General features: G+C 48.6%; 1 protein-coding gene across 1 annotated transcript in view; it reads right to left on the reverse strand.

The window, feature by feature from the left end:
- The window catches only part of TENM1 (teneurin transmembrane protein 1), a 406,739-nt gene that overhangs the window by 41,077 nt on the left and 352,956 nt on the right, over positions 1 to 12,706 (reverse strand). The window contains exons 23-24 of the mRNA XM_004713061.2: positions 2,785 to 2,957; positions 1,456 to 1,691 (exon numbers count right to left, since the gene is read on the reverse strand). Of these exons, the coding sequence (XP_004713118.2) occupies positions 1,456 to 1,691; positions 2,785 to 2,957 (409 nt within the window). The remainder of the gene's footprint in view (positions 1 to 1,455; positions 1,692 to 2,784; positions 2,958 to 12,706) is intronic.

The raw sequence follows: 12,706 nt of genomic DNA on the forward strand, positions 1-12,706 counted from the left end.
TCAAGCCAGCTATCAAACATAGGTGTTCAGTTCGTCTCTCTGACACCTCTTTGCAGGGTTCTGGCCCAAAGCACTGCCAGCAAGTCAGTCCTGGCTCTGTTTCAGGTTCCCCACGTTCATCTGTCTCCTGCAGAGTGGCTGCTGGGTTTGAACAGCTGACCTTGTGGTTCAAAACCCAACGCCTGGCCCACAGTACAAGCAGGGCTCCCAGGGTTCTACCCAGGAGGCCCCAGTTCAAGAACTTTGCTGCTAGCAACCCTCACTGCTGGCCACCCAGTGAGGCTGGACTCCTTGGACTGGTTTTGCACCTCCATTCCGTAGCATATCTGGTCAAGATTCTATTAGAATCTGGCCAACAGGAACGAAATGGGCACATAAACTTGTGAGGGGCACAGCTGTAGTTAAAATGATATAACAAAACACAGTGACACCCCCCACCCCCACCCCCAGCAGTCTGTCTGGGTGTCACCAACTGCGCCGACGAACAGGGAGCAACTGTTTTTCTGTCCATATCAACCCACATGACCGGCTTGACTGCTTCTCCCTAGAATTCGCTGCTAGGCGTGGCCTGAGTCAAAGTCTTAAGGTTTCTACATCTTTTGTGAGACTGAGTGCAAGGCCAGCATCCCAGGCGGGCTGCAGGTGCCCACAGCAGGCCTGGCCTCCGGGGGGAGGGGCTGTCAGTCAGGCTGGCAGCTGCTGTGGGGCTGGTAGTGAATATTACCATTGTGTGCAAGTCGGGCACGTCATCTGAACGTTGGCTAAGGTTCAAAAAGAGACCGACAGACAGGGTGCTGTGGCGGGTGTAGGTTTCGTGGGCTGCACAAAAGCAATTTGGGTTGAGGGCTCTTTGGTGAGCTGCGGTGAGTGGTGCTTGGTAGGACTTCGAAGACTCTAATCTTTGATTTCCTTCAGGAAATTTCCTCTGAGTGTCCCTATAGGCCCTTTCCCAGTCAGGCCTTCATCAGTATTCATGGCACCGACATCCCTCACAGCTTTGCCCCTTTCATCTTGCCTTTGTCCACGCGCCGCCTTGGGTCTTACATGGCTCGTGGTGTATGTGTCTGGGCTTTTCCAAGGAACATCAAAAGGAAGAACCTGGGTCAGCCTCGTTTTTCCGAGAACCATCCCCAAGGGGTGCTGAGGGGGGCAGGGGAGGCGGGCGGGCCTCCTGACTCAACGCACTTCTCCATCCTGACTGTCCCGGTGCCTGAAACCGCTATGATTAGAGTCCTTCGGTTGACTAATGACAAACAAAACGCCCACTGGAATGCTCGTTTCAGGGTACAAAACCATTCTTAGCCATTAGCACCGTCTCTTGAAGGAGGCTATCATAGAAGCTAGTCAGTCATTTGAAACGCTTGGGAGACACGGGACTCTAGCGGGCAGCCGCCGCACGGCTTTCAAGAAGTAAAACCAGAGTTCCGTGCGTGCGTGCGGCAGGTCAAGCCTTACCCTCAGCCTCCGTTCAAAGGCGGAGATGTTGCCTTTGTTCTGTTCTCTCCTCTGCCTCCATTCGATGAGGTTCGCATTGTGCTCGCCGGGCAGGGAGATGTTGCATTTGCCCAGCGTGGGGTTGACTGCGCCCGCCAGGATGTGGGGCTCTGAGCTCAGGCTGATCTCCATCCCGCTGGCAAAGGTGACGCGGAGGGAGCCATCTGGACTCACCCGATAGGTACTTTGGATATTTTCTGTGGGCAAGAAGAGCACAAGCGTTAGAGGGGGAGGGCCGGGCAGGGCCGAGTTGGGGCGGGGGGCGCAGTGCAGGAGAGAGTAGTTTAGCTTTAGGAAGCAAATTTGGAAAAGAAGGAGCAGATGGGGTCACTGTGGCCTTAACTGCCTTCTGGGCTCCGCAGCCACTCTGACAGGTAGCCAGACTCTCGGCCCATTGGGGCCTCGTTATTTTCACAGCCCGGCTATCAGGTTTCCTGGATACAAGACTCCTGTCTACCACTGCAGGCTGTTTTTGTTTCGGCTTTCTCCTTCTTAGACTCTTCCCTCCCGAACTCCCTCTGACTCCTTGGATTGGGCTGCTTACTTGGATAGGCTAGGAGCTAGAATGACTGACGTTCAGCAGCCAGACCCCCTGGGGACACTAGCACACTTGCTGCACCCCGGCAAGCCATCTAGCACTTGCCAGTCGTGAAACCAATTTTTTTCAAAAAATTCTTTTCCGAGTGGATCTGAACGTGAACAGGTCTGTGTCTGATCTCACAAGCCAATGACAGAGTGAGTCTCAGGCCATGGCACTTTGGGCCACTTCCCCTCTATATAGCATCCGAGACAGCCCTTCCAAATCCATCCTATCTCCCTGCTTTCTTTCTTCCCTCAGACTAGAATGAGCTTTTATTTCCGCACTTCACATCGCCTCCTCCTCAGTGTGTGCTATAAATTGTCCTTTGTATTCACCCAGGTAAGCAGTGATCTAGAATGCTTAGCTCAGATGGGGCGCCGCTCAGATGGGGCGTTGACGCCATTTCTTTACTATAATGTTGAGCCTAACTGAGCTTTACAAATGGCAGAGTGTTGGGAAGTGACATGATGAAAGAGCAGATTTGGCCAAGGGTTCACCTCCTAACTCCCACAACGATGTGGGCCCACAGTGACATGGGACCGTGGGAAAGGGGCGGATTTGTCTGAGGTTCAAGGCTTCACAGCTGGCAAATTGACAGAAGTCATCTCCTCAGCCAGAAGCAAATCCTATTGACTGAAAGTTTGCAGAGGGTCTGCGGTAGAAGTTGGGATCTCTGCTCTTACAGGAGGTCAAGTTGCAAACAGCCTTACCTTGTTTTAAAATATATATGGTGCTCATTGCCGTCAAGTTGGTTGACATGAGGACATTTTCACGGTTGGAAGTATCCAGCTCCACTTTTGTCAGCTTCTCCAGGTCGCTGTGGAAGCTGCTGACCTCTCCAGTGGGAAATGTGGCATTTGTCAGATGGCCCTCGGGATCGTACCTGGGAAATGGAACCAGTCCCAACTTTGAAGCCTGTTGGCAGCGACCACAGGCTTTTGAAAGCCAAAACCAAATAAATAAATAACTTTCCAGTGAATACAGTATAATTTTGAGTGATAACAAGCATGATTAACCTTGTTCAATATGAAAAAGTCAGAGATGATTCATCAAAAAAAAATGTTGCCACTTCTGAATTCTTGATGACTTCCTTGAGCTGTGCTGTTTTACAGGAAAAAATATATCCGGCAATGCATCACCAAGGTGGAAAGTTGATTTATGGATCAGGTCCTGCAGTGTGCAAGGTGTCAGGGAGGCTTGGGGGTGCCATTTGGGTCCATTCCATTAGCTGCAATAGCTGGCCCAAACCAGCAGAGGGTGGCGTTGTCAAAGGAAAAGGAAGCACAAAGGCTCCACCCCTCCCACCCCACCTCAACCCTGGGAAGGCCAATAAAACTGACTTTGCATTGTGATAGGAAAATTATATTTGCTGCTGTTTAAGTTGCCAAATTTGAAATGAATGAATTATTCTTCCAACAAAATGAACAAGCACAGAGGATAATGGAAACATGTTCATTAAAACAATCTGGAGCCCTCTGATCTCAGTGTCATTTAGGTTTTTTTTAAAATCTTTTTGGAATCGAGTACATAATGTTTTGTAATTTGCTTATATGCGTAAGAGACAAAAATAATTACCTGGGATAATAGGCAATAACCTATATCTCGAAATATAGTGTAGAGAGTTTACTTTTGTAAAAAAAAAAAAAAAATCAGAATTATTGGCAATCTCACTGTCCTCCAAATGGAAACTACTTCCCTGAAGGCTTTCGAAGGGGAGCTGTTCTTTTATTGCCAATAGAGCCAGGAAAAATAAACACTTCATTAAAAGTAAAGACATGCACTTGGAAACCCATTACTGCTTTCTTTGCAAGTTGCAAATTACAAAATATTTAAGCACTTTTATTTGCTTTTAAATTGTTAAACTATTATATTCTTCCTACCCAAAGTGAACTGGATACAGCTGGACACACGATCACCCCCTGGCCCCTCCCCCCCAACAATTACTCAAAATGGCCTAGTAATGCCATGATAATCCACAAGGCTTGAAAGTGCTCAGCTGGGGAAGTTTCTCCAATGTCAAAAATCTATGCCAGCTTTTGGTTGGCTTGGGAAAGGGGACTACATCTTATGTCACAGACTAGGTGCGTGTAGTGCCATGCTCACTTTTGTACACCTATCTAAGTCTACCTACTATCCAACCTTCCTACCCATCTTTATGCACGGAAGCATGCCCACATGCGCTCTCGCTATCAGTTAAAACAGTCATGTCTGTGAAGAAACAGAATCAAACCAGTCATTTGACATCTTCTGATACTCCCAGCCCTAGCTGTTGAATTGGCTGCACCATTTGCTTAAATGAGTTTCAGTCAAAACAATCCGAGTGCTGTTCCTATGCAGCTAGGGATTCGCTATTTAAGAAAAGCCGAAGGTCAGTGGCCACATTCTTGCCCGTGTGCCTGTGGCCTGCCCCGGGGTTCGGTGGCTGCGCGAGAAGCAAAACTCTGGTAAGAAAGGAGCAAGGGCTAGAATGGTCAGCACAGCCTCAACTTTGCCTTCCTGGTCCCCCCTCCAGGAGAAGAAAATGAATTCCAGCCTTTATTCTCCCAAGGTGTCAACCTGCTTTTCCCTGCAGGGGGAAACTTCCAGGCAGCTGAGAGAGCGAAAAAGTGGCTGCACTTCTTCCTCATGAGGTGACTGGGATCTCGCAGGCTGGCTGGCAGAGGCGGTGAGGTCCTTTGTGTTTCGCCACCACCAGGGCCTCTGCCTTGGTGGTTTTGCTTTTCTCAGCCCGCAGCAAAGTCTGTGTGTTTTTGGATGCTCTTGCGTCAGTTCGGACTCATAGTGACCCTGTGCACGACAGAAGGGAAGCACGGCCTGGTCGTGCACCGTCTGCACAACGGTTCTTATGTTTGAGCCCAGTGCTGCAGCCACTGTGTCCGTCCATCTTGTCCAGGGCTTTCCTCTTTTTCGCTGCCCCTCTATTTTACCAGGCACGATGTCCTTCTCTGGGATTGGTCTCTCCTGGTAACATGTCCCAAGTATGTAAGAAGAAGTCTTGCTATCCTTGCCTCAAAGGAGCATTCTGGCTGTACTTCTGCCAAGACAGATTTGTTTGTTCTTTTGGCAGTGAGTGGTACCGTCAATGTTCTTCGCCAGTCCCATGATTCAAATGCATCAAATTTTCTTTGATTTTCCTTATTCAGTGTCTAAATTTCACACCTATACGAGGCAATTGAAAATACCGTGCCTTGGGTCAGGTCCACCTGAATCCTCAAAGTAACCTCCTTGCTTTTCAACATTTTAAAGAGGCCTTGTGCAGCAGATTGACCCAGTGCCATGCATCTGTCGATCTTTTGACTGCTGTGGTCCTGAGCATTGAGGATGGATCCAGGATACCTCATCTAGGACCCCGAAATCAGCTTCCCAAAGAGCCTTCCAGTCAAAGGATCCTTTCCGTCTGTCGGAGTCCCAAAGCCTTGGCTAACCCTGGTTTTACATACTGGCAGGGAACAGGACCATCTACCAGCTCAACCATCCACGTGCGAAAGTACAAGGATGAGACATTCCCACAAGCCTTAACCATGGCCTCCGAAGCAATCTAGTTTCCTAACCTACCCTTTTCCCGTTGGTCTCTTTTAACCTGCATTCCCAAGAGCTTAAGCATATTCCACCACACTCTGAGCCCTCCGTGCTCCTCATATGGATAATAGGATCTTCCAAGATCAAAGCTAAACTGGCCTGGGTGGGAGATTGCTGCCTGGTCCTTTTCTAGTGAGGGTGGCCAGGGTGTTGGGATAAGGTAGTATGCCTCACAGTCCTGTTCAGTTGTTGGAAAGGCAATTGCTTTCTCAGTTTCCTTTTATTGACTGGATATGTACCCTGACTTGGCAGTACACATCTGACTGCAACAAAGCACCTCCCTAACCCCCTCCACCCCCACGACTCACATACCCCAGCTCTGCCAGTCACAGTCAAAGCAATTGCATTTCTGGTGTCTACACTATGCTGTCTCGCACGTGCTCAATCATTTATATGATCCTGGATCAAAACTTGCAGGTCCACCTCTCTTCAGTGGGGTCATTTCCAAAGGCAGCACGACAGACAGATGTACGTGTCAGTGGATAATCCCCACAACTTTGGAAAGATTGCTCAAAGTAGATAAGAAATAAAGGGAGACTTTGATTTCCTATGGCTTTGCTCGAGTTTTTCTTTTCTCCATCACAGGGGAATGCCTGCTTCCAGACTGAATGTCAAAGAAACAGGTTTAATAAAAATTTCTTATGCTATGTGCTTCCCTTTGGTGCCAGCATTGTTTGGTACAGAGAGTGCATGCCAATATGCCTCAACCGATCCCCGCCGGCCATACCATGGGAGCAGCCTCCACCTCACAATGTGCACAAAACCTGGCTGCTGAATCGCACAGCCAGGCCCTGGCTCCACCTCTGTAGTCAGCAGAAGCAGCCTGGGTGTGAAGACTTTGGCTAGAAAATGGTCCATCCTTGTCCTGATTTTGGGGTCCCTGAGTAGGGCACAACAGTGAATGGGCAACACAGGCCTACTCTGATACATGGGGTTGTCAGGAGGGAACATGGACCCCACGGCAACAGGTTGTGGTCCTGACTCGACAGAGTTCCCACGTGAGAGCCCCAGTGAAGTATGAGGAGCCTGGGTGGCAGAGGGTTTATGTGCCGGCTTGCAATGAACAAGGTCCACAGTTTGAAACCACCAGCCACTCCTCGGGGGCTTTCTACTCCCACAAACAGTTCCAGTCTCTGAAACTCACTGGGGCCAGTTTTACCCTGTCCTATAGGCTCATTATGCGTTGGCATTGAGTCGATGGCATTGCATTTTTGTTTTAGATGACAGGGTCACTAGGAGTCAGAACGGGCTCGATGGCAGTGAGTTAGCGAGCAAGGGGCTATGTGCCCATTAGTGGTGTGTGTGAGCATGCGAGCACGTGCACAAATATCCATCCCGGTGGAGCCAAGGAAACACTGATGAAGGTATTGCCGAACTCCTTACTGTCCTTGAGGAACATAGAGTCTAGTTGGGGACTTTCTATTCAGACCTTCACAAAATGATGTTTGCTTTGAGATTTTCTCCTAAAGGGTAGCCTGCTCTTTTCCCTCACTGCCATCCTGCTGAATCCAACTCCTAACACCCCTCGAGGATGGAGTAGAACTGGCCCCATGGGTTTCTGAGACGGTAACTCGTCACGGGATTCGAAAGCCTCATTTTCTCCTGGAGAGTGACTGGTGGTTTCGAACTGCTGACCTTGCAGCTAGTAGCCCAATGCCCAACCCGCTATATGCCCAGGGCTCCTTCACTGAGTCACCTGGCTCCTGACGAAAACATAAGGCAGAGCCAAACTGGTCAGGGGCTCCATGAGAAGATCCCTCGACTTTGCCCCAAAGAAATACTGAAGAATTCTAGAAGGACATTCATTGCCTATTTTTACCAGAAGCTAAGAAGGGCTCATTGTCACTTTTCCCTTTTATGTCAGGGGCTTGACCGCTCTTTAGGAGATTCTGGATGCCCCACCCCCACCCAGTTTCCCTCACCCATCACTTCATCTGGCTTCCCAAGATCCAGCTCCCAGACTGTAATGCCCTTCTCTCTTCGTTTGACCTTCATTCAATCCATATCAGAGTGGGGGGCTAGGTCTTGGGGATGCAGCGCTGCCAGGCATTCAATGTCTAGTGAGGCAGACAAGATGTGCACACCAGAGAACTCTCAGGACCGAATGCTGCTTGGTTGTTAGGTAAACAAAGAGTTGTAGGAGCTGCAAGGGGGCGGAGCAAGGGAGGAGGAGGAAGAAAATGAGAGGACATGTTGTGGGAATCCGGGTAGGATTTTGAGAAGCAGAGTTTGGGGAGGGGAAGGATGGCATTCCAAACAGAGGCGGTGGCATGCCCAAAAGCATAGGGGTGAATGGGCTGTGCATGGAGGGGACAGGGGAGGTGGAGCACCCGTTTCTCGAGGACCATAGTGGGAGGTCAGGCTGGAGAGGTATACTAGGGGGAGGGCATAGGGGAAGTGGCTGTCAGTAGATGATGGAGAGGCATCACAACCTTCTCAGTGGGAGACTAGTAAGAGCCAAGCAGCGCTTTGTTGGCAGTGAAACTGGAAAAGGGAGAGAATGGAGCCAGAGGCCAGGTGTGTACAAGACGGCAACCCCTTGTCATTATTGTAACTGTATTATTGTGTTGGCTGATTGTTGGGACTTGTCTTCTGCAGTAGACGGCAACTTCTCACATCAAATCTGTTCAGGGAGGGCACCGTGCCTCATCCATTTCTGTCATCTCAGTGCCTGGCACGGAGTTGATTCTCACTCCCTAGCTGTGGGGAGCGAGCGCAATAGGATTTTGCCATTCGAATTGGAAGGGATGAGGCGGATCTGCGAGCCAATGTGGTTACAGATCAGGCCGAACCATTGGGGAGGGTGTGGGGAGGCCATATTCAGACTACAGGGGTGTCCTGTGCAGCTACCCCTCCCTACCGGCCTCAGAGAGCGTGAACTGCCTGCGGCCACCCCTCTTCCTTCTGCTCACTTCCTTTCTTGATTGCACGTCACCCCAGCCTTCCCCACAACCTTTCTGCTGGGCCTTCTCCAGATCCCTGATAAGGGAGGAGAGCACAGGGGGAAGTGATTTTGCAAGAATGCCAAGTTTCGGTCTCTAGAGACCCGAAGGGAAAGTTGACAATTATACGTATGTTCTTCTGGCTTAATTGAAATCATTCGCCTGCCTGGAGGCAGGGTGCTGGACCAGATGGTGCTTTCATTCCCTTCCTACTTGGGGATTCTAGAAAGCCTTGGAAGCTTTTCGATGTGGTTGAATGGACTGATCATTTACAGAGCCATTTCTGTATGGGAATCGCGTCCAATCCCCAGGCAAATATCTCACCCAGAGACATGGCTTGTTTACTCTGCCCTCTCCCTCCACGTCTAATCTTATCAGGGAGCAAGTAGAGGGAAGCCTTCATCAGCCATCCTAGATAAAACGAAGTATTTGTAAAGCAGTTTAGAAGATATTCCAGACATTTCCAAAGAGTCGGAGGGTGATTTTTTTTTGGAGGTGGGTTGGGGTGGCGTACGATGGTGTCAGACTCAGGGGACAGGGGAGACCATGGATCAGGAAATACCTAAAGGTAGCGTCTCCTCTGAATAGGAGGCCTTCCTACAAAGAGTCAGGGACCTGAGGCAATATCAACTCAGCCTGGAATCGGAGCAGGCATGCAACTTAGCGAAGTGCTTTGCACTCTCCTACTCCCCTAAGGGGTGGCCGTACAAACCGGCCTACCTACCGTCACCATGGAAGAAAGGCCTGGCAGGCAGTCTCCTTCCCTCCTGAGTACAGTCTAGAAAATCCTATGATGCAACTAGGCTCACCTACGAAGGTTCCAGAGGTCAAACCAAGTCCAGTGTTAGAACACAGGCGTTGCAATCAGTTGTAGGTTAGGCATAGTTGACTGGGAGAGGCCTGGGAAGCAAAGCAAGGGCTTCCTGGCTATTCTCGCTGCCTCGTGTGGAGACATCCACGGGTTGTGTGCAGTGTGTGAGGCTCTTTCTTCCTATTTCAGCTGTGGCACGGTCATCACCATTAGAGGCTCCCCAGCCCCGCAGGCCACAATGCCCGCCTCATTCTGTCTGGAGCCCTGCCTTGCCGATGACCTCCCTGTTAGCCATTTCTCTGTGGCCAGCTTCTCCCTGACACGCAAGACACTTATGGGCAGCCAAGCGTCAAGTACTAATACTTGGGGTGTGCAATGTCGACCCTGGTCCAAGTCAAACAGGATTATGAGAATCAATGAGCTCTTTAAACAACACCACACAACACCAGCAAAACTCACACCATCTCCCGGCACGTGCTGCATTTTAAAATCCCACTTGGAGATGCCAGTTGTTCAGGGTAGTCTGTGTCATTTCTCCTCCCGTCGGCCGCAGATAATCGAAAGCTTAACGGCTTCACTGGCAGAGTTACCTCGACACAACAGTCATCGGTTCTGCCCAAATTGGCAAGTTTCTGTTCCTCTTCCCTTCTCTCTAATTTCAGAACAGAATGTCTGTTTCCACCTTGACAAACAGTTTGTCTCCTTAGACCACAGCAGAAATACTCTACAGCCTGGGAACCCATAGGGGGCAATTCTACTCGCTCCTGTGATTAGACCTGCTATTACCATTGATCCAATACTAAGATCACTGCAAGAGTAGTTCAAACTCTCGACTCGAGATCTAGCCAAGTTGCTATGTGAATGGGCAGCTTACTTCCCTGTTTCTGGACCTTGGTTTCCTTAGTTGTACAATGACCTGTAAGGTCTCCTGTGGCCATCAAGTTCCACCGTGACTTCCATGAAGATGTCTGAGGTTTTCATCTCTTCATTAAGTAATAATTATATTATTAATTGATAGCTTTCACACACTGCTGACAAAATCCTGGGGACAGGGCTGGGTTCCTGTGGCAGTTACATAATTTCATGTCAACTTGATAAATAGAGAGAAGGGGTGGAATCTAGCCTGTCAATCAGATCATAGCCTGGTGATCCTTCCTCGTGGGAGTGGCCTTCTCATGAGGATTCTGGGACTTCCTTGGTTCCTCCCCGGAGCCAGGACCCACATTGTCTCTCTACTTCATATTCCTATTGACAAGCCACATGGAACTATGCTGATGGCAGCCAGAGCCCTGGAGCTGGAGGACCCATGTGGAGACCCACACTGCTATTGGTTCCCCAAGACTTTCCACCCACTGGCCTGTGATCTTCCTGCATTGGGATGCATTGTATGAGTTGCGTGAGTCTGAAGAGGATCTTATCGCCTGGTATTGAATATACGGGCTAATATCAGACTTATGGACTTGATCTGGACTGAGCTGGGACGTTTTCTCAATATACGATTGCTCTTTTATATAAAGCTCTTTCTTATATACATATGAGTGTCTTTCTTATATACATATGAATTTGTTTCTCTAGTCTACCCGGACTAACACACCCTATGTGACCTTTCTGGTCTGCCATATTTCACTTAGCTTCACGTCTTCAAGGCGCATTCATGTAGTAGCAGGGAACAGTACTCCATCCATTTTCAGAGCTGATTAATAGTCCATTGCATGACCACATTTAAAAAATACATTCATCTCTTGATGGACATTTGAGCGATTTATACCTTTTGGCCATTGTGAATAATGCCGCTAAGAACATTTCAGTACCCATTCTCTCTTAAACATGCTCTGTTCGGGCTGCTCTCCCCCACCATGCCAGACCACCTGCTCTTCTTGAGGTTAACCCTGTTCTCTGCAGGACCAACTCCAATGCTCAGTGCTTATCTCACTTGACTCTCAGGAGGGTCTGACATAGCTGATCACTCCTTCGTCCTCAGTTCATCGGTTTTTGTTTCTGTTTGTTTGGGTTTTTTTTACTGTGCTTCTCCTAGCATTCCTCCTGCTTCACTGGCTGTGTCTTTTCGGCCTTCTTCCCCGATTCATCTTCATATCCTCAACTCTCAAAGTTGGCGAGCTGGAGAGTCAGTTCCCAGACATCCTTTCTTTCTGTCTATGCTCCTCTGGAGATCGCATCCTGTCTCCTGGCCTCAAATAACATCGAAAGACTTGTGGATGCCAAATTCCTCTCTCCAGCCTCTTTCAACTCCAGATGCATCGAATATTGTGCCTACACAATATATTCATGAGCTCAACTGTTCCATGCAAAACTGAACTCTTCGTGCTCTACCCATAACCCTCCAGTATGATGTAATCATTGCCCAGTCTTCTCCATCATGGTAAATTGGAAACTTCATCATCCAGTTGCTCAGGCCCTGAATTCTGGAGTTATCTCTGAGGCCTGTAAGTCTCCATAGCTCTGCTATTAAAATGTATTCAGAATTGGATCACTTCTCACCACTCTACTCTCTGGTCCAAGCCACCTTTTTACCTGGATTATTGCAATAGTCCTTCCCCACCAGATCTCAGTCTCCCTGCTTCCACTCTAAATCAGTTTTCAATACAGCTGTCGGAGCAATTCTTAAAAAAGGCAAGTCTGATCAGGTAACTCTTTCATGCGGAACTCTCCAGTGGCTCTGTGTCTTCCTTAAAGCCAAAGTCTTTACAATGGTCAAAACGGTCCTCTAAGAAGCAGCCGTTGCTACCTCACGGAATTCATCTCGCCCCTACTGTCTTCACGCCATTCACAATGGCTGCTTTACTGTGTCTGGAACACGCTAGGCTTATTTCCACTGCAAGGCTTTTGTCATTGCTACTTCTTGGGCCTGGAATATTTTTCCTCAGATAATCACGTGCTTTACTCCCTCTCATTGCCTACATGTCTTTGCTCAAATGTTACCTTATCAATGAGACATTCGCTGACCACCCAAACGGAAAGAGTAATCCCTCTGCTTCCTACTCTTGATCCCCTTCCCAGGCTTTATTCTTCAGCATCAAACTTATCACCATCTGAAATTCTATGCATTTTACTTGCCTACCTCCAAGAGAATGTAAAGTCCATAAAGACACCTAGCAGGTATTCAGTAATTCTTTGTAGCATACATGAATGCGTGTTTGAATTGGTTATTTTGAAAACTAGTTAATACTTCAGCCATTTCTTGTTGCTTGACCAAATTAATCTTTTAAGATAAATCATTGTTTATCTAATTTCAGCTACTGTGGGCTATGGCCTGATTTTGTAAAGGATATAAAATATTCT

This window comes from Echinops telfairi, unplaced genomic scaffold (genome assembly GCF_000313985.2).
Source record: "Echinops telfairi isolate 266 unplaced genomic scaffold, ASM31398v2 ScPeMD7_6080;HRSCAF=6971, whole genome shotgun sequence".
NCBI lineage: Eukaryota > Metazoa > Chordata > Mammalia > Afrosoricida > Tenrecidae > Echinops > Echinops telfairi.